Below are 22,874 nucleotides of genomic sequence, written 5' to 3' on the forward strand. Positions count from 1 at the left end.
ATAATCTAGCCCCAAACAGCAAAACCGGTTCCTATAAGAGCAATTAAAATGTGTCAGGTGTACACTCAGCTACATCATGATTCTTTTATTTTTAAAAAAGCAATATAATAATATGCAGCAAGAATAATTTAACAGTTTTGAGAACATTCACTACCCAAATAAAGAAAATAAATGAGACAAGAAAATGTATAATACAACAAAACCTGTGCTAAAGTTAAGGTTTATCTGCAAAATTAACAAACAAACAAACATAAAAAGATAAGGACAATTCATTTTTAATCAGTCAAAAATGAAAAGGTTTCTGGACAATGTTAAATTCCACTCACCATAATGCTATAGTTTTACATTAAATATAATTACTATCTATACATATGCAAAAATATAAAGTTCTATTTCATACAACAAAACCCTTTATAGAAACCATTTTAAAATTCAGCAGAACTTCTCAACATTAACATGTGAGGTTTAAGTCCTTTTAAAGGTTCCTTTAAAGGTTGTAAAACAAAACACTAAACCTAAAAACATTGTCCTTTCTCTTAGTTCCCAAATTAAGTCTAATTAGAACAAAACAAAAATTGATACCTTAGTCACATACTACTTAAATATTAACATTGTTCAGTCATGTCTAAAATCCTCCATTTTTTTCAAGTATGGAAACAGAATTCAAATATCCACAATACAGTACTAAACAGATGGAATATTTAGAAAAAGACTTTGTGGTCATATGGCACGGTATTAATGTTTAATTTCAACATGTTTTGAAATCAATAAAGTTTTTGTTTTGTTTTTCTTCTAAATGACCAAAATTATAAACTACATTAGATAATTCTGACTGTGGTAAGACTTAAAAGTGTAAAATACAACATCGATATTTTATCACAAAAGTAAAGCTGGTAACAGATTATAAAAGGACCCAATAGTCTACTCGGACACACTCAGGATTAAAGCTCGTCATGATAGAAATAGTCATCATGGAGCTGTCTGCCATAATCTGTGGCTTCACTGGTAAGAAACAAGTCCTGGTTTTCCAGAATTTCTTCTTTAGAGAGTTTTTTGTCACCATTCAAATCCATTTCATCAATTAAATGAAGAGCCTTTAAAATAAAGCAAAACAAAAAGGTATCAAATGTAATAAATATTTTATCAAGATGTTCACATTTTAGTGTAATGTATTGTCAAACCCATTTAGTTGTGTGAAGTACTCATTAATGTATGTAAAATATTTCATACTGTGTCTATCGGCTATGTCTCTTATTATCTCCTTTTAAATTTCTGCTGGGTTCTTCCTCCTCTCTACCAAAATCCAACCCAGGATCCAAACCAGGATATCACAAGGTTAAGCAAAATTGCTATAATCCACTTTTTGAGCCTCTACAGTTAAATGTGAACTATTATTCTATTTACTATATGCTCAGAATAATACATGATACCATCTTCCTTTTCTCCTTGACCATCTAAAACAGTTTGATGATTTAATTCAAAGAACAGCAATGAGCAGGGCATGGTGGCACATGCCTGTAGTACCAGCTGCTCAATCAGGTAGATGAGTAAAGCAGGGGGAGTGCAAGTCAAGGTTAGCTTTGGTAATCTAATAAGATACTGTCTTAAAAAGAAGAAAAACAACAAAACACAGCAATGTATTAATCCTAAATAATCCCATTACTACTTCTTTTTTTTGGCTTTGATTTTTAACTACGTATCAATAGAACCAACTTTTTTTTTTTTGGGGGGGGGGTGTCATTCTATGATACTTACCTCCTCCTGCGCAATGCCCTGATTATTGGGTACCACCCAAGATAACAGCTCTTGGGGATCAAGCCTGCCATCATTATCTTTGTCATAATCATTCACGAATCTGTCTTTCTCAACAAGTATCCATTCTGGATCTTCATTTGCAGCTTAATATAAAAAAACAGAAATATACATACACAAGAATATCACATGTATCCAATAAGAAGTTTGGTATATCCCTAGAATAAAGGAAGTGAATTTAAAGTTTACTACATAAAGGAAGCCAAATGAAACAGAAGTACTTAGCTGAAAAGTCCTAAAATAAGTACAAATACATGGTAATTTTCAAAAGTGATGCATAAACCTAAACAACTCAGAGTTTTAAAATGTTGTGTATTAATACTAGTTTACTATTGCTACTTGTTCTGATGTCTTGTTTTCTCAAATCTGAGTTGGGTAATAGTTTGATGTACATTGTGTGACTATATAGTTTCTTCTGTTCTTACTAAGTACTCCCCCGTGTATTTTTAAAGTGCCATTGAAAATAAGTGCACCGTTGACCAATTTTAAAACTGCACTGTTCGATTTTTTTTTTTTTTTTTAGTTATAGTTGGGCACAATATCTTTATTTTATTTGTTTATTTTTATGTGGTGCTGAGGATTGAACCCAGAGCCTTGCACGTGCTAGATGAGCGCTCTACTGCTGAGCCACAATCCCAGCCCACTGTTTGATATTTTCAAGTAACAATTCTGAAGACAGTAACTCAGAGAAAGGAAAATTCCTCTAATTTCATATGCTGAGTAAATCACTTTTTACAGTCTCAGAATTTAGATTATTTTATGTTTCTAAGATCTACATGTAATCATACACAATTTTCTTTAAAAAACAAAACCATGTCAACCTTTACTTCCTTCCTTTTTGGATTGACAATGGTATCTTCTTATTGGAAAAGGAAGAAAAATGTTTCAATCTAGACATAAAGGGTAAAAATGAGCAAGACAGCATTTCATTTAAGCTATAAAATCCCTTTGTTGAACTTGCATTATAGTTAACTTAGCAAGAAGTAGAATCCAAGTATAGTTCCTCTTCTTACATTTTCTCTGTCAAAGAAAGCTCTCAGTGATAAAAGATCTTTCAATTTCTTTCTTGTTTAATTCCATTTTTTCCCCTCTCTTTTCACATTCCTCAGGTGACTTACTTGGATCCCGCCTGTAATCACCAAGAAATTCTTCTAAACTGACATATCCATCACCATTTTTGTCATGTTCCTCTAAAGCTTCTTGAATGACGAATTCCTATTGCATATTCATTAAAAGAAAAAAAAAAGGCTTAAGTCAAAAATTGATTCCACAACCATCTCAGTCAATCTTAATATAGAATTTTAGGAATCATCATTTTGATTATCTATACTTTCACTAAACATTTCTAAACACTAGAATCTAGGAGAATAAAACCTCAAGTACTAAGTGATTCTAAATTCAACATGTGTAAGCTTGTGAAACTATAAAGAACTTCACTTTTTATTTTCCTAGACCACGTCAGCACTAAATATAGGCTCCCATTTTCTGCATTTCCCCTCCCCTCTCAAGCATGCCATCTCTCACTGTTGTTTTCCTTAACCATCAGCCCTCCAATCCATTCATAGCCCTGAAAGAACCCTACCTTAGATTTCGTATATAACTTCAGATCTGAAAGGTGCCAGCCCCTCACAAAACCTCAACACTTGGCTTGCTCTTCTCTCAAACCTACTCCAAACTGCCCACAAATCTGCCCCTCATTCTTATCAAAGCTTCATACTTAACAATCAATCCTCCCTGACCCAAATGGCGGATCCTTTCTAGTTTAATGACCCGATCAATGGCCAGCTGCTTCAGTACCTCCCTTATTACCTTCCTACTCCTTTACGTCCTTTTCTTATGGTGCCAAACCCTACCCTGAACATTATGGCCACATCACTTTCTCCTTTCTTCCGCAGCCATAAAATCTAAAAAGACATAGAACTATAAACTTAGTCCTTTTAAGCTGATTTCTGCCATTTCAGTGAATTCTCCCTGCAGCTTAGAAATCTACTTCTAAGTTTTCTTAATATTCCCTACTGCAGGGGATGGGGTTGTATGCAGCTCAGTGGTAGAGTGCTTGCCTGGCACAAGTAAGGAACTGGGTTTGATCCTCAACACCACATATTGTGTCTACCTAACTAAAATAAACAAACAAAAAATTCCCTACAACAGTGTTTTCGAATCTCTACCTCCACTTTCTCTGAGCTTTTGCTATAATCCTTCCAAAAATTCTCTTGGCAAAGATCCTAGTTTTCCAACCATGATACAAGTCTTCTGAAAATGATTCATATAAACCAGCATGTATCCTCACCTCTAACTCCCTCTATTCTTTTGCCTTATCCTCTCATTTTTTTTTCTTTCATCTCAGGAGTTGAAGCTCTTGCTAGGGCAAAGCCCTCAGCTGTTTCTTAGATGCCATATATTCCCATTTCCTAAGTGCTTTCTTTCAATCTCAATTCCTTCTTCTATATCTTTTGTGACATTCAAATCCCCAGGACTTTGCTGCACTCTTTCATTACCATCCTGGTTCTTTTTTCCCTGCCTAGACTCTCATGGGTTATATCTACTATTCTAATTTCCTCCCTACCTGCTTCCTCCCTAATATCTCTCAGACTGGATTCTAGCATCACTACTGTAATGAAATATATTCTCAAAAGTCTCCAGGGGCTTAAACTACAAGCTGTCTTCCTCACTCCCTTTGGTACTGGAGATCAAACCCAGGGCTTTCCACGTGCTAAGCAAGTGTTCTACCACTGATACATCCCTAGCCCCAAGCTGTCTTTTTTTAAATCAAATTTTACAGATTTTATGTAGAGAAATCAGGGATTTTAACCTTTATCATCAAAGATTACCTTGTATAATATACAAGCTCAATACTTCAGGGTCATCTGACTCTAAATATCTAGTAAAGCAACATTCCTAAAATCTATTTCATCCCATTGCCATTTGATATTCCAGGGCCATATCACTTAATACCCATTGTTTCATTGCTTTCACTGGTCATTCCCCTCTTCAGTCAACTGTTCCTTATTCTCCAGAGAATCAAGAATCACCATCCTCTGCCTACCATTCTAGGACTCAATTAGCTTGCCTAGATTTAATTTTGGCACTGAAATTATACCCAGCACTGTTCTTAAACTAGGTCATTTATTTTGTGCCAAGTAAGAAATCAGAAGCTTCACAATGTCAAGAAGTGGTACTAATAGCAGTATCTTGCCATAGAGTTTTTGGAAAAAAAGTATATCTGCTGCATTGTTATTCAAGGCCATGATCAATTCAACAAAAGGCTACAATCTTCCTTCCCTCAGATATCCAGGGAATCAAGTTACAGAGCTGGAGGCTGATGTCATGCAACAGAACTCAATATAAATGTTCTTTTTAAAAGTTATTTGGCACATTACTCTTAACTCCCCAATATGATGATCCCTACTCTCACAGCTTGTTAACACAACTCAATCAACAACTGTTGGGTTAAAAGCTAAAATTTGACAGTTTTGAAGACCTGGTGGTGGCCGCCCCCCTTTTCTTTTTTATCTCCACAGTGCTAGGGATTGAACCCTCAGACTTGTACATGGCAGGCAAGTGCTCTACCACTGAACTACACCCTCAGCCCAGTACTTTTTTTTTTTTTTTTTTTTTAAAGGTACTAAAGGAATGAGAAGAGTCATTACACCTGAAGTTGCAAAAACGTTAATAGTTACTAGGAGCTGCATCCCCTGCCTGCTATGAAAAGGAATCTAAATGTGGATAAGTTTTTACAGACCAAAAGCTTCCACAAATGAGGCTGTAAACTATATAAAAGTTCTGGTGTTACTAACATTGAAAAACCAGAGAAGTCTGAAGCTATATAAGGATAAGGAAAGGCTTGATGGTAACATGGTTAGGACAGGGAAAATAGCCAGAGGAAGATGCTGCTCATAATACAGTGTGAAGATTCAAAAAAGCCAAAAAATAAAAACTCAATCCTTAGCCTGCTCCTGCCCCATAAGCAACCTGACACCACCAAGAATTCTCCTGACCTATAAGATTAGAATAATATTATATGGGGAGAATTTTGGGTCATTTTGGATCTTCTGTCTCTTAAAATTCTAGTTATTATACAAATAATTTTAATGACAATATAGATAGATTTTAAAATTTTAGTCACTCAATAATTCTCTTAAAATGTTTCTTCCTTAGGCTAAATTATATTGTTATATGGTATACGTGTACAAATATGTAAAAAAATCCCACCATATGTACAACTATAATGCATCAATAAAATATAAAAATATATGGAAAAAAATTTTTTTCTTCCTTACCGTCATATAATCAACTTCCTCAGGATGTTCAAAAGCAATAAATTCTTCAAGACTCAAACCAGGACCTGAATCCTGGTTGGCTCTTTCAAATCGCTTCTTGTCCTTTAAATGAAGCTTTGAGAATTAAAAAATTTTGAACATATTTAAACATCTCATTATTATCATAACATCATTAAAAATACTTTGAAAAATACAAACTGTGAAATCAAAGCACATTCTCAAACATCTCCCTTTCATCTTTACATCATTCCACTGAACGTATGTTGGCAAATAATAACAAACATCAGAGGCAACACAGAAACAAGCTCCATAGTCAGACCTAGACTGAAATTCTAGCAATGTCACTTACTAGTTGTGGTACTAGTATAAATTGCTTAACCCCTTGCCGTAGTCCAGCTGGGCTAAACAACCGAGAGGTGACAAGCAACTTGAAGGTTGAAGCAGGAACTACTTTATTGCGAGTGAACTCAGCAGGAACTGAGCGAGAACTCAAAGTAACTGGCACGTGAGGTAGCAGGAGCCGCTTCTCTGCCAGCCAGTAGAGGTATATATACTTAATTACACACAGCTTGACTCAATTAACATCATCTAGATACAGCAGTCAGCCAAAAAGAATCCTCATCATCTTAATGGCTCACTGGTGTTGCTTCACAAACCACTCCTCCTGGCAAAGTGCCAGGCGCCATCTTGACTTGATTTGTATCCCCAACAACCCCTCAAGCTTTCTCATCTATAAAACTGGGGTTAAAAATCTCTACTAAGCAATTAGCATGAGCATCCCTACCATGCAATCAATATATCTGAAGTATTAAGTATTTCATAATTGTTATTATGCTATTATTATTGATAGAAAACTGAGATTAAATGATTTGATGAAAGTCAGAAACACAGCTAAAATGTACTGACCTTGAATTTTCCTTGTTCTTTCCATAATACTATCACCTTTAATAATTAGTGTTAATATTTTTTTGAATATTCCCAAAGCAACAAATTTATGTCTTATGGTGCCAATATTGGTAGGGCTGGGATTGTGACTCAGCAGTAGAGTGTTCGCCTAGCACTTGCAAGGCACTGGGTTCAATCCTCAGCACCACATATAAATAAATAAAATAAAGGTCCATGGACAATTAGAAAAGTATTTAAAAATATATATTGGTAGGGCTTTTAAAAAATTGTTTTTGGTTTGCTAAATGATTTTTCAAAAATATGTAAATATTTTAGAAAAGTATTCCTCTTTTGTTGAGACTCTCATATGATTAGTATTGGTAACTAATATTTCAAATATTTTAAAGGCTCTTTATAATGATGACTCTGTATATTCAGAAACAAGTACACTAAAAGCTTAAATGGGCCTTATCTTGAGTTTAAATAAACACATCTCCTTTTCTATTTTCTCATCTTTTTTGTTTCCCTTCTTTTAAAGTATACTGGAGTAGTAAAAATGATTAGGGATAAGGCTGATTTTGATAAATGTTTCAAAGGTAATTCTGTAACCAAGAGTCTTGGAAGTCAAAGGTGCTAGCTATATTGTTAATCCTGCCTGATTTCTACTTTGAGAATTTCTGGGAATAGCTTTCCTTTCTTAAAAAAAAATAATAATAATAATATTAATGATAGTAAAAGGTATGTATCAAACTGTGTATTTAAAAAAGTTTCACAATTTTTTAATATTTATTTTTTTGTAGTTGTAGTTGGACACAATAACTTTATTTTATTTATTTATATGTGGTGCTGAGGATTGAAACCAGAGCCTTGCACGTGTGAGGCGAGCCATCTACCACTGAGCCATAACCCTAGCCCCAAGTTTCACAATTTTAGAAGCATTTAATTTATGTATTTTACTGTTGAAAAAAAATGTCCTGTTTAGTTCTATAGAATAATAGGTTAGGAAAGGTAGCCTTTACCTAAATACTAGTTCTTTTACAGTTACTAATCATCCAGTGGAGAGGTTCAACTTTTCCCCTAAAGAATCTGCCTTTTAAACATCTAGACTTCACAAGTCAGTTACACTCACCCAACTATCACAGAAAACAAAAAATGTTTCCAAATAGCTGCTTTTAAGCAAATGTTTCATAATTTTAAATAACTACATCAAACAATTTGTATTTTGTGTTCAGGTTTAATATGGGGAAAAGTAGACAAACAAGAACTTGAAGTCTTTGTGGAGTCAATCAAATTCTTTTTTGAATAAGTCACTATTCAAAATACCAACTGCTTATATTTCCTTATGAAAGGATCCTTCAATTTGGAGCAAAAAAAGTCCATGTTTCAGCAGAGTGAGCTAAATTTGGCCAAATTTGCCTATGGAAAGGAAGGATCTCTTTAAACAACTTGAGATTTCTTAAAAAAAAAAAAAAAAAAGAAAGAAAAAACGATTTTTCTGGTTCACATTTTATGGCCATTTGAAAGCACCTCATATCAAATTAAAAGAAGTCAATATACAAAAAGAATGTTTTTTTCAAAGGGCAAAATTTTAAAAAAATAGCCAGAAAGATGGTCAGTTTCAGAAAACCTCAACACTTTTCCCCTTCTGTATTAAAAAGCTAGTAAAGGATAAAAATGCTATCTATTATAGTATAAAGAAACTACCATAATAATTTATTTTTACAGTGCAATGAAAATTTGTGAGGACAAACTGCCACCTTTTGGTAGACTAATGGTTTTACATGAGGAAATATATAATCTGGAATCGTAGAACAAAACTTTAGGTCTTAAAAATTCTGATCAGCCATATGAAGGCTATCTCTTACATAGTAAAATATTAATTATACAATGCATATTCAGCAATTGACTTTAGAAGTTGGAATAACTGAACTTTTGCCAGGAGTTCTCCAAACTTCACTTCTCCTGCCTAAAAATGCATTATTTATAATTGTTCATCATATAAATATATACTTTTTCAGGTATTTGACAGCCTGAAAGGGTCACTACTCCAAGTTGCCTATTCTCTCTATATGAAAATTTAATAAAAATAAAATTCAGGTACCAAGTTGATTTTGAATTGAATCCTTAGGCATTCTATCACTGAGTGCAGCTCTTTTTATTTTTTCAGACGGGTCTCACTAAGGGCTGGCCTTGAACCTGTGATCCTCTTGCCTCAGCCTCCTGAGTCACTGAGATTATAGGCATGTGCCACCATGCCCAGAGATAATGTTTAGTTTTTCAATAGAATACCATATAGAAAATTTTATTTCATTCAGATATCCAGTTACTTTTTATGATTATTTTATTTATGGCATAATATTTGGTTTATAACTTTGGATGAGACTGATTCCTCTTTTATCCTTTATTTTTTATTTTGAATAATGCCCATTATGTCTGGGTTTATTTTCACATGAATTTTTAGGAGGTTAGGTATTATCTATCAAATTCTTTAAAAAGTATGATTAGAACTTCATGAAGATAGAGATATATTCCAGGGCTGCCAAATAGGATTCTCACAGGAAAGTATTCATTTTAGGAATGCAGTATTTCCCTTAGGCTATTAAGATCCTTCTAATTTTCTAACTCCTTCTTAAAAGGTAGACTTAAATCAGTGTGTACTGGGTATGCATTATGGAATATAGTTTCAGAGCTAGACATCTTTTTTAAAATTGGTTCTTAACAGTAGAGCTCATTTTGATAAAATTATACATGCATGAATATATCTTATTCTAATTAGGGCCCCAGTCTTGTGGATGTACACAATGGTGAGATTCACTGTTATGTATTCATATATGTGCATAGGAAAGTTATGTCAGATTCTTTCTACTGTCTTTCCTATGCCTATCCACCCCACTTCATTCTCCTTTGTCTAATCCTCTGAACTTCTATTCTCCCCACACTACTCATAGCTCTCACTTATGAGAGGAAACATTTGCCCTTTGGTTTTTTTGGGATTGGCTTATTTCACTTAAGCCAACAACAGTCTTCAGATTCATCCATTTATTGACAAATGTCATAAAGTCGTTATTTTTAATGGCTGATAATATTTCATTGTATATATGTACCACAAATTCTTTATCCATTCATCTGTTGATGGGATCTAGGTTGATTCCATACCTTAGTTATTGTGAACTGCATAGCTATTGATGTGGTTGTATCACTGTAGTATGCTCATTTTAAATTCTTTGGATATATACCAAGGAGTAGATAACTTGGTCAAATGGTGGTTCCATTCCTAGTTTTTTTAGGACTCTCCAAACTGCTTTCCAGAGGGGCTGCACTAATTTGCAGTCCCACAAACAATGTATGAGTGTACCCCTTTTCTCACATCCTCACCAATATTGTTACTTGTATTCTTGATAACTGCCATTCAGAACCAAACAACTTTTTAAAAATATTTATTATTTAGCTGTAGTTGGAAATACTACCTTTATTTATTTATTTATTTATATGTGGTGCTGAGGGTCAAACCTAGCGCCTCGCACGTGTGAGGCAAGCACTCTACCGCTGAGCCACAATCCTAATCCCCCAAACAATGGGGGATTGTTTGGGGGATTAAACTATTTAGAACTATTCCTAAATAGTTTATATTAATCAGTAATGTATCTCTTCAAAGTGAAGACTTTATGTCAACACCATCATATTGCATTTAACTTCTCTATTGTTCCCTGGCAGGGAAGTCAAAATGTCACCCTTTGATTTTAGAAAAGTTCCAGAACTCTAATGATCTTTTATGATAATTCCTAGAGTAAAAGAGAACACCTAGTAGATGAATCCCAAATCTCATTATCACCATTTGATTTCTCTTTAGCACCACTAGCAGGAAGAAGACTGATTTACACTCCCTTTAGTCTGCTGGAAAATCAAGAACCAACTAATGGGGGGAAAAATAAAAACAAGATACGTTTTTCTCCTAAAAATGAAAGTCTAGCTAATCTAAAGATATTAACAAATGCCTAAATAATTTTTAAAGTTGAATGATTAACTATAAACTTACATGAATTGTACATGTTTTCTTTAGCAATATTCTTTTAAATCAAAATAGAAATATATACCAGTCCAACTGTTACTATTTATTACTATTTCTCGGTACTGTAATTATCCTCAACTGAAATGGAGATCATCCCCACTTTTAGAGATAGGAAACTGAAGCATAAGGAGGTGTAGTAAATTACCCAAAGCTGTACAATGGTTAAGTGGTAGAGCTAGATACAAAGCCAGGCAGACCAGCTCTGAGTCTGGAGCTCTTACCCAGCACACTGGTGGCACATCCATAGCATGAGTAGTCATTAGCAAAGAAACAACCAACTTGGAGTTAGTGGTGGCCTAGTTCAAATGGCCAACAGAATTCTAAAATAAATAGCAAGTACAATGATAAATGATGGCCACAATAAAAATTTAAAAATACATATTAAAATGAGATGAGAAACAAGCTAAAATGTTTCCAAGCATGCTGGTATACAGTTTGAAACAAGGTATTTAGCTTATTTATTCTTTCCCATACATAAAAAAGACTATCTTAAAATTTTTATAAAGTTGGGCTGGAGTCGTAGCTCAGTGGTAGAGCACTTGCCTCACACATGTGAGGCACTGGTTCAATCCTCAGCACCACAGAAAAATAAATAAATAAAATAAAGATACTGTGTCCATCTACAGCTAAATTTTTTTTTTAATTATATTTTAAAAAATTCTATAAAATTATACTTGAAACAGAAATTTCTCAAACTTATAGCTATTCGTGTTGATATACTTTTTAGTTTAATAGACTTCCAAAAGTCTTAGGAAGTTCCTACATAAATAATTCTTAACTAAAAATTGTCTTACTTCTGCTTTATTGAGCTTATATTTTAACAAATTAAACCACAGACACAACAATATTATTCAGAGTAAGACTGAATCTTCAGAAACAAGTTATTTTAAAAAGCATAGTTCTATGTAAAACAGTATTGAGCCAGGTGTGGTAAGGCAAGCCTGTAATCCTAGCAGCTCTGGAAGCTGAGGCAGGAGGACTGCAAGTTCAAAGCCAGCCTCAGCAATTTAGTGAGGTCCTAAGCAACTCAGCAAGACTGTCTTAAAATTAAAAAAAAAAAAAAAAAAAAAAAAAAAGGCTGGGAATGTGACTAAGTGGTTAAGGACCCCTGGGTTCAATCCCTGGTACCAAGCAACAATAACAACAAAAAATCAGTTGAGGTTCCTCAAAAAACTAAAACCAATTAATCCAACAATTCCATTTCTGGGTATGTACCCAAAAGAATCAAAAGCAGGATCTAAAAGAGAGATCTGCACATACCATTCACTGCAGCATTAATCAATAGTCAAAAGATTGAAGCAATCTGAGTGTCCTCCCATAGACAAAAGGATAAACAAAATTTAGTATATATGTATACACACACAAAATAAATAAATAAATAAATAAATAAAATAAAATATTATTTGCCCCTTTTAGGAAGGAAATCCTGACACATGCTACAACATAGATGATCCTTGAGGACATTAAGTGAAATTAGCTAGTCACAAGAAGACAAATATTGTAATCAAATTCATAGTAGAAAGTAGATGGTGATTGCCAGGCATAGGGAGGGGGTGGGGATAGGAATGAGGGTTATTATTTAATAGATATGAGTTCAGAGTTGTTTTGCAAATGCAAAGAATCTGAGACTGGTTATACAATAAATAAGGTTAACCCACTTAACAATATCAAATTACACACTTAAAAATGGTTAAAATGATAAATTTGTTAGGTGTACTTTACCACAAATATTTTTGTGAGTTATTTCATATAAAACTGTTTTAAAATGGAAATGGGCCAGTGTAGCTTGCTTAGTAAATATAATATAAAATTTACTGTTCAATGTTTAAAATAAAATATTTAGCTAAATATTCAAAATACATTAAAAAAGCAACTTTGGAAATGAGAACAAATAAATGATGCAGCTAAGTAAAACAGATGCAGGGATAATTTAGGCAGTACAGAGTAAGAGTCCTAAATCTGGCTAAAAAGGAAATGATCAAAATGACCACTGAAGTGGAACTGGTGATTGCCCAGAGAACACAGCAATCTGGTCTACAACCTCAGGTCCTCTTGTGCTCATTCATGTAGGAAGATAAAGTAAACCAATGTGATCAAAAGGAACAGCTTGTGCACATGTACTCACCTGCCTAAACGACTCCTCTTCTGCATCATCCAGGGCAGTGATCTCATCAAAGTCAATCACACGATCATACATCTGAATGTTATATTCATCCCATGTCACAGTACCATCATTGTTTTTATCATATTCAACAAACTGTTGTTTTGCTTCTTGCATAGCATAATGTTTAAAAGACATCTGAATCCACTGACTGAGTTCACCTATGAGAATTTTCCAGAACACAAGGAATGTTGACAATAATTCTGATACTTAGGGTGTAGATTTCTAAACCTTCTCAAAAAAGAAAATTTTCAATGTTTGCAAATACTGAGTAAGTATTGAGAGAAGAAAGTGGGGAGAGCTGCGTGAAATCTAAGAACGTTGTAATGTGATCTACATAGAATGCAAGCTCCATGAATAGAGTTTGGGTTTGTCCCCCCCAACACACACACACACCCACAGCTGTACACTAAATGCCTAGAAAGTACCTAGTTTAGGGACTGGGATTGTGGCTCAGAGGTAAAGCACTCACCTAGCATGTGTGAGGCTCTGGGTTTGATCCTCAGCACCACATAAAAATAAAACAAAGATATTGTGTCCACCTATAACTAAAAAATAAAAAAGTACCTAGCTTACTAAATATTTGCTGAATAAGTTAACAACCATCCAAAATAGCATTTTACTCTTTTTAAGACAAATTTTGTGTGTATTAAATAAAAATGTTAAGAAAATAATACATGGTAACTAAACATGGCCTAAATTGTGAAAAGGCATTCAAATGACTTAAGTTTGAGAAACACTGTTACAATTTATTCCCCTTAAACATGTCATAGAACAGCTGGAGAAAGTTTACACATTTTATTGGTAGAAGTTATGATTTATGCCTTCTCTGCAACAGCTATTTTAACTTGGTAACTGAAGACCTGGTGGAAAAGTTTCTATATCTCAAACATCCACTTTCAGATCAACTATTAAAAAATCTATTCAGAGAGATATTTATTATACTGCATTATAGAAAAGAGGAGGAGATGATAAATATTTGTGAGGAAAGCATGAGAATAACACTTGCTTTAAAGTTATCATTTGTTTTAATGACTGGTACCCCTCTGCTGGTCTGAGAAAGGTCAGGTGAATAGAAACTAGATGAGAGCAGAATTACAACTTATGCAACCAAGTGTTGAACAATTGAGAGCATCAGGCTCTCTATGTTGTTGTTATTTTTCAAAACAGTGCAATTATAATCATCACTATTTCATAGCTGAAGAAACAGGTTCAGAAAAGTCCAAGGCCTCAAGCTAATAAGTGGCAGAGTGGAAATTTAAATCTGTTTGGTTTCAAAGCCTAAACTACTTTTACTGAGTTTTACTACCTTTTAAGAACCTCTGTTTTTTTTTTTTTTCCCAATTTGTTTTGATATGGGGGTCTCCCAATGTCTGGGTTAGTCCCAAATCCCTGGGCTCAAGGGATTCTCCTACCTCAGCCTTCCAAGTGGTTGGGAGTATAGGCACAAGTCACCATGTGCAGCTAAGATACTCTACCACTAATAAACCTTAGAGTCCAGTCCTGGTCCTCAAAGTGCAAATTAATAAGATTCTCTTAAGGGTCCACAAGTAGAACACAGGCTTCCTCAAGCATCACAAGTGTTTTGTTTAAAGAGACTATCTGGCATAGTAGAAAAGCAAATGAAAGAGGAATCATAAACATGGGCTCACTCTTCCATTTTCCCATAAGGATAGTTTATCTTCTCAAATTTTTGTTTTTCTTCAATAAAATGAAGATTTGGACTATGTTCTTTCCTACTTTAATTTTTTGAGTTTACTATTAACTATTTGAACATATCTAGGCCCTGCGGGTTACCACAGTATTCCAAACCAACTTGTTCTGAGTGTATTCTAGCATAACAAAGATGGACCTATTCTTATGTTGAATGAGAGTTCAGAGGTTTTGTTGTTAAGCAGAAGTAACAAAACCTTAATATTACTGAGGGCACCAATGTGGGCTCTTCTGCAATTCTCTCTCCTGCAACTTCACTTCTTGGATGCTGAGCAACATTTAAATGAGTAGTATAGTCAAATAACTAGCTTAAAGTTACAGTAATAACCTAATTTTTTTTGAGAATCAACTTAGAATGTTGATAGGGTTCATCACTTGAATTAAACAATGGGGAGAGATAGCTGCACAGCAACTTATTTAGGACATTCTTTTAAGTCTGTGCATTTCATTTCTAACTAGAGAATGTACCTAAGAACACTCAGATTTAAAAAAATTTTTTTTTTAAACTGAGGATATTGAAAACTAAATTAAAAGGGCTGGGGTTGTGGCTCAGCAGTAGAGCACTCTCCTAGCACATGTGTTTGGTCCTGAGCACACATGGAAATGAATAAGTAAAATAAAGGTACTGTATCCAACTACAACTAAAAAATAAATATATATATATTTTAAATCTACTTAAGAGAATGATACCTGGATTCTACTCCTGGCTTTGCTATTTATTTTTAAAAGGCCTTTACTTTTCTGGAGGTCAGTGTCTACAGAGAGGTGAACAAGTTGATTCTAAGACCCCTACCAGCTACACCATTTTGTTATAATGTCATAATAAACATAATCCACATGCAACAGGTCTTTTCTTCCTAAAATTTTATAAGTGAATATCAAAAGAGCAATAAATCATTTAATGTCTTAAAATTGGGGGGCCTATTTCTCTATAATGAGTCATATTTCTGACTGTGACAAAAATGATGTGTGAAAAGGATATCTAAAGGTATGACTTGCATACAATATAGCACGAATGATGTTTATATTTACTGGGGAAAACACTGAGTTTTACCTGGTACCCCACCTTTCAGGCATAAAATCTATTTTTCATGTCACAGTATCTCTCTAACTTGCTGGAATAATAACAATCTATAAACAGATACCCCTGCTTAAAATGTTCATCTCCTACAAAGAAATTTCTCCAGTGTTGGTCGTGTAGGACAGTCCTTACTTTCAGTGAGAAAGCCATCTGAGTCCGAGTCAATTTTCTTTATGATCGACTGCAGTCTTTTCTGCTGCTCTTCGTGGCCAAGTTTAACATACTCATCGACGTCTTCCTTTGAGGGGAATCGATACACAGGAGGACCAAGCATTACCATCAGTGGGGCATAATGGTGGAGAATAGGGCTATTAGATGCCTCCCTTGGCTTAGGGTTTTGAGGGACCCACACTAGTTCTCCAAGGCCCCAGCCCCCTCTACCATCTTCAGTGATTCTGCCCCATGTCTGGAGGTTAGAGGGGATCTGGCCTTTGGGCCGGACTAGTTCCTCAGTCTTTACAGGCCTAGGGGTCCCCCAGAGGGCAAGCGAGGCCCGCCTGGCCCCCATTGTCAGGCTGGCCTTCCCAGGCCTTGCCTGGCCGCCCCGCTTTGTCCCGGGACAAAGCCCGCGACGGCGGCGGTGCGAGGGCCCGGCCTCCCAACCCCCAGCCCGGACGCCTCACCTGGACGCCCAGCAGCGCCTCGCGGTCGTAGTCCGCGCGGTGCTCGCCCTGCGGGTAGTGCAGCTCCTCAGCTTTGCCGGCGCCGGCCACCGCGGCGCACAGCAGCAGCAGCACCAGCGCCACGGGCCTCGGGCCCAGCCGCATCGCGCCGGCCCGCCGAGCACACCTAGAGACCCAAGGAGGAAGGCAGGCGCGGCCCAGGCCGGCGGCTGCGCCCCGCTGGCGGCCACGGGAGGGTGGCGCCGTGTATGTGCGGGGCAGGAGGCCCTGGACGCGGAGAGGGCGGTGGTGGCCCGCTGCTTTAGCAGCAAACCCCTCTATGGGTGGTTCAGACGACAACTGTGTTGCGGAGGCGCGCCAGGCCCAAACCTATATGGCTGCGGCGGGGGGCGGGGCTCCATTCCGCACCGCTGATTGGACCACGCGGCGTTGGGGCGGGCCCACGCGATGTGGCGGTCCACAGTCACCCACAGGCTCCAGGGGGCCGGCGGGGGCCGCGGAGCCGGTAGAATCCTGCGGGGGCTATCTTCTCCTTAACACGCTCCGAAAAACACCCCCGAGATTCACCCCCGCGGTGTCGTTTCCTGTCAGGCTGGTTCCTGCCAGAAACTGTTCTGGCACTGTTCGCTTCATGTGTCCCTCCCGGTTTCCCTCAATGAAAGAGGCTGGAGAGCCGGGTGAAAACAAAACAATACTATTATCTCGGAAAGTCTTTGCCTGAGGAACCGACCAACAGTATCTATTTCTAGACTTCAGTGTATCTCAACTTATTTTACCAGAGCAGGAGTACAAACCCAGGAACTGCAGCCAGATGTTTGTATCTGATGCTCAGTTTTGCGATTTACAAGTTAAAAGATCTTGGCCAAATTACTTGGCCCCAGGAAAATCTGTTTGTTCACTTATAAAATAGACATAGTAAGAAGACTACCTTAAAGAGTTGTGAAGATTAAAGTAATTTGTTTAGAATAATAGCATACATGGTGAAGCTGATCTATAAATGTAAACTTTCATTCACATAGGTACAAAAAGCAAAAGATAATTGCACAGAATAGCTTTGCAAGCAGCTCGAAAAACCTTTATGGATAGAATGCACGTACATGGGGCTTCTATTCCATGTTCTACTTACAAATCTGTGTAGTTTTTCCACTTCATCCTGTGCACAGTAAGGCCAGAGAAATTTGTAGGCTACAGCTTCAACCCTTTTGTTTACTGATTGCCCCATTTAGAATCAGGTCTTTTCACACAGAAGAAAAGGCTTTCTGGATCCTCTTTTCACATCTCATGGTCTCTCTTTGGATTGGGAGCAAGAATTCTATTCCAAACTAAAAAACTGAGTTGCACAAATTTCCTAGATCAAGTTAGAATTTTACTGTATTTAGTCAGAAGCCATTGAAATGTTAATAGAGCAAAGAGTTAAGTTCAATTCTTTAAATTCAACATTATAACAATCATTATAGAACAAAGTTTTGAATTTGAATGAAAATATGGGCAATATTTCAGAGTTGATTAAAACAAACTTAAAAAAGGAAAGAAAATTTTTATCACTGGGTCATTTTAATTTTAACTTTAGTTCTGGGTTTTAATGTAGTCTGGAAGGGGAAAATAAGAGATAAAAATACCCATTTAATAAGGAAATCAGCCTTGTATCTATTATTCTTTGATTAGTTTATTAGTTTTGGGTTTTGTTTTGTTTTTGATTAGTTTATTAGTTTTGGGTTTTCTTTCTCACTATATTGTCCAGGCTGGTTTTCAACTTAGGAGCTCAAGTGATCATCATGCCTCAGCCTCCTGGGTAGCTGTGACTAGAGGCTATCCTATTCTTCACTAAGTAAGAGGTAAACTTTGACCAACTTCTGTGGCTCCAATTATAAAGGGTATGATACAGGGTATTATAGAAGTTTTAAACCCAAGGGATTTCACAGATGAAGGTTTGGGGGCAAAGGGAATCTAATAGTACCTAAAGAAGCAATGAGGTAAATAGTACAGATATCTGACCAACAGAAGGCCTGTGGTGTCTTCCTTCAGCCCTAAGTAGACTGTTTTTCTTCCCTATTTTTGCATCTGTAGGAAAAGGATTGTATTAACTCAGAAGATTTTAATTGAAATCTTTGGGCTATGAAATGGGTCCTGCATGGGGTTTGGTGAGGTGTCAATACCAAAATCTTATGCAAAAATTTATGCCATTGTGGCTCAATGGTAGAGTGCTTGTCTAGCATGTGTGAGACACTGGGTTCAATTCTCAGAACCACATATAAATAAGTAAAATAAAGGTCATTAACAACTAAATTTTTTTAAAAATTTATGCCTATGTACATTTCTGGACAGAGCTCTATGGCTTTACTTTCATCAGAGCTTCTCAAAAGGAAAACTTCAAAGTTAAAGGCCCCTAAAGAAGACTCTTCGCCTATAATTTCACAATGATTTTAGTTATGATTGTTTGGAAATAGAGTTAGGAAAAGTCTTGGGATCAAGAGAGACAAGATTGATGCATTGTTGGTACTTGTAATTAATCTATAGCAAAAAGTAAGTATCCCAAGTAAGTAGACTGGAGGAAAAAAGCATAATGAGAACCCAGAGAACAATTTTCTTTACCTATGAAAGGCCATAGCCTACAGCCAATTTGGAAGGTTTTGTTTGTTTGGAGTACTAGGAATTAAACCAAGGGTACGCTACCACTGAGATACATCCTTAAACCTTTTTATTTTTATTTTGAGACAGGATCTCAATAAATTGCTGAGGCTGGCCTCAAACTTGAAATTCTATTGCCTCAACCTTCCAAATAACTAAGATTACAGGCATGCATGACCACACCTGGGTGCAAATTTGTTTTGAAACATTTTTATTGCAACATAATTGACATACTTTAAAGTGTATAAATCTTATGGAAAGAATTCAATGAATTTGTAGATATGTGTGTATATATCTATATATATATATATCTGTGAAACCTTCCCAGCATGCAAATTCTCCCTCTTACTCTCTAAACATCAGTTCTACCAAAAGAAGCTATAATTCCATTTTATCATAGATAAATTTTGCCTGTTTTGAACTTTAAATAGATGACATTACACAACATTAAAGCTACTGGTAATATGTCCTTCTGCCTTGCTGTGAAGCAAGACAACTTTGGAATAAGACACATGAGGCTTGAACTTTTGGTCTCTTTAGATCACACCTATATAACCTTGAACAAATGACTTAAACTTGTTTTTTAACTCTAATAATGGAATAATGAAAACCTGTCTGATAAACCTGGTTTGATGGATTTATTAAATATTCTTTGTAAGGTCTCTGATCCATAGAAGAGAGCTAAAGTTTTTTCTTTCTTTTTCCCTAGAATATATTCTATCTTCCAGAACCAGTGTTTCTTGTTCCAGAAACAAGTGTTTGCTGAAGGAGGCTATCTCTAAATCCCTGGCACCCCCAAATTATTGATTTCTTAGGTCTCTGTTTTATTCCTGAATTTCACATGTTCCTCTGCTCTGGCATTTAGCACAGTTTACTGTGACTATTTTTTGGCATTACTACAAGGCTGTGAGAACCATGAAGTCAGGAACTGGGCAATTTCTCCTAGTGCCCTTACTATTAAGAGTGGTTCAATAAACTTTTGTGGAATGATTAAATTCAGCTGTATTAGAATTCCACTAGAAGTATCTACTATAGGTGTTAGCATTAGCTTTAAAACTATTCAAAGAAGGAATTTGTGGATTTATTATTATTTTTTGAGCTTGGTTAGATATGTGTTACAAGGATCAGTGGTTTAAAATCAAAGCAAAGATGTAGTTTGGACGCTTGTGTTTACAGGCCTTTTCCACCATAACTAAAGAGATTTGGTATAATAAACAACTTAAGAGGAAAAGTCAACAAACTCAATGAGTTTGCAGCTTTGCACAGACAGAAAACACAAGACAAAGGAACAGAGGTAAGGCAGTGAATGGGTGAACAATTTAGACTGAATGACCAAGCAATTAGGATTTTGTTGGTCGATTAATCTTTTGTCAGTCTTTTAAAGGAAGAAGGAGATGTGAGAATTCCAGAGTTATGGTGGAGTCTTAAGAGGATGACAGAAAATACATAGATGGTTGGATACATTATAAAAATATTTTCATTTCTAAGGAGTCTCCATAATTTTGAGTAGTCATAAAATCTCAATAACCTGCAAAATTTATTTCCAAGAAACTCAATGTAACCATTTTTTCACCAGATGAGATTTCTTCCCTAAATTAAACATAGACCTGGGCTTGGGGGATGTAGCTAAGTGGCACAGCACTTGCCTAGCTCCATCCTCAAATAGAAGCTATCCACTGTTTCCAGAAATTCACATTTATTGCCTTCACAAATGTATCTCTTATCCCAAAGATAGCATGAGTGAACAGATACTAGTCAGATATCTGACTTGCTCCAGGGACACAGAGTGTCCATACATCCTGGCTCACCTGACAAGATTATTAATAATGCTCCTTACACATACAAAAGTCGCCCAGAATGGGTCTATAAATTGTATAGTCATCTTCCCATTGGGCTGCACACTCAAGCTGTCTAGTTCCCTCCTTTGACTCTTCCCCAAGCTCCAGGCTCTGTTAAATCTCAGAACCCTTTCCCACAGGTTTTCAACAATAGGTCCTTGAAGTCTTAGTCAAACACATTAGCAGTATAAATAAAGAACACACACACAAAAAGAGGGAATGAAACTTAGCTAAAGATGACAATGAGAGGAGCAACAAGAGGAGCAAAACTGTGGCTTATTAGGAGTTTCTTAGGAATTATAATGAAATTTACCTATAATGAAATTTGTAATTTGGCATTACAAATTCAGCTCTGAAGACAATTTAACTTTTAAACCATAGCAGGCAGTTATAACTTTTGCAAAAGCTTAGAATATAAAGTAAGATACTAGTATCCATCCACAGAATAGCCCCAGAAAGCAGAGCCATGTAGTCTAGAATGTCAGAGGGCCGATTTGAACCTTGAAGGTCTACCAACAAGGTGGACCTTCCTAGCTGAATCTGAGCAGATTCCTAGTCTCCACTCAGAGTTTACTCATCATAGCCAAAGTGAGAATTCTGTCACATAACCTGGCCAAACAAACTCCTACCTGGCTGCCACCTATAGGAGAGTGGAATTAGAACATAAATGTGTGGGGGTCATAGAAACAGACATTTTGTATCTGTTATACATTCTGCTACAGAGGCCAACCCTCAGACTCCTTCCACCCATGCCTCTGGAAGAGTTTCCACTAACGTATACCCCAGGGTGGGGGTGGGGTCCTACATTTTGACATTGTCAATTGCAATTTGTTGCATAAGTCAATTAGTAGTATTTGTTAATCTCCTAATGTGGATTTTTTTTTTTGGTAACTATACTGATATTTTGACTGCTCATTATTAGTTTCTGAGAGAGATGTTTCATAATCTCCCACTATGAATGACTCTCTCGCTACTTTAAATTTTATTAATTTTTGTCATACATTTTGAGGCCATATTATTAAAGACTTACAAATTTGTGATTGTTGCAACTTCTTAGTAGAGTGATGTTTTATCATTATGAAGTATTTTCTCTTATATTTTTTAACCAATACACATGTAATTTCAGTATGTGTATACATTTTGTAATGTTCAAATCAGTTTCAACATATTTATCTCCTCAAACATTTATCATTTCTTTGTGGTGAAAACTTTCAAAATCATTCCTTCCAGCTTTTAAAAATGTATATTATTGTTATCTATTGTCACCATATTGTACAGTAGTACCTCAGAGCTTCTTGTTGTAACTGAACTTAGTATCCCCTAGTCAACCTTCTCCCCCTTCCATTTCTTCTATCTTTAGTAGTTTTTTTTTTTTTTCTTCCATAAAGACTACCTTGTCTGATGTTAGTATAATTACATCAAGATTCTTTTGGTTATTGTCAGCAAGTAGCTATATTTCTATTCACTTACTTTAAATATCACTGTATTTTTTGTAGGGGAGTACTGGGAATTGAACACAGGGGCACTCAACTACTGAGCCACATCCCCAGCCCTATTTTGTATTTTATTTAGAGACAGGTTCTCACTGAGTTGCTTAGTACCTTGTTAAATTGCTGAGGCTGGCTTTGAACTCAAGATCCTCCTGCCTCAGCCTCCCAAGAAGCTGAGATTACAGGCATGCAACACAGTATCCAGCAAGTTTACTTCTTGTTTTTTGTTTGTTTGTTGGTGCAAGGAATTGAACCCAGGGCTGTGCATGTGCCAGGCAAGTGCTCTACCACTGA

At 36.1% G+C, this 22,874-nt stretch overlaps 1 protein-coding gene across 2 annotated transcripts; it reads right to left on the reverse strand.

The window, feature by feature from the left end:
* Window positions 1-259: 259 nt before the first annotated feature.
* Window positions 260-16,983, reverse strand: Rcn2 (reticulocalbin 2). 2 transcript variants are annotated; one of them, XM_076851154.2, is made up of 7 exons: window positions 16,625-16,983; window positions 16,134-16,239; window positions 13,172-13,368; window positions 6,093-6,194; window positions 2,931-3,027; window positions 1,756-1,898; window positions 260-1,094 (listed from the first exon to the last, which is right to left on the reverse strand). In XM_076851154.2, exons 1-7 carry the CDS (start codon window positions 16,766-16,768, stop codon window positions 942-944), a joined length of 942 nt encoding a protein of 313 aa, XP_076707269.1. In that variant the 5' UTR covers window positions 16,769-16,983; the 3' UTR covers window positions 260-941. The 2 variants fall into 2 exon arrangements, with proteins under 2 accessions (XP_076707269.1, XP_076707270.1); XM_076851155.2 differs by having other exon boundaries at window positions 6,093-6,206; window positions 16,625-16,978.
* Between the last annotated feature and the right edge of the window lie 5,891 nt (window positions 16,984-22,874).

The sequence above is a fragment of the Callospermophilus lateralis genome, chromosome 3 (assembly GCF_048772815.1).
Source record: "Callospermophilus lateralis isolate mCalLat2 chromosome 3, mCalLat2.hap1, whole genome shotgun sequence".
Lineage (NCBI taxonomy): Eukaryota > Metazoa > Chordata > Mammalia > Rodentia > Sciuridae > Callospermophilus > Callospermophilus lateralis.

Excerpts from the sequence above, each read along its gene's own strand:
- Rcn2 (XM_076851155.2), bottom strand. The coding sequence starts at position 16,768 with ATGCGGCTGGGCCCGAGGCCCGTGGCGCTGGTGCTGCTGCTGCTGTGC. Across the intron at positions 16,240-16,624 it reads AGGCGCTGCTGGGCGTCCAG|GAAGACGTCGATGAGTATGT; the intron begins GTGAGGCGTCCG and ends TTCCCCTCAAAG. Across the intron at positions 13,369-16,133 it reads AGATGGCTTTCTCACTGAAA|GTGAACTCAGTCAGTGGATT; the intron begins GTAAGGACTGTC and ends AAATTCTCATAG.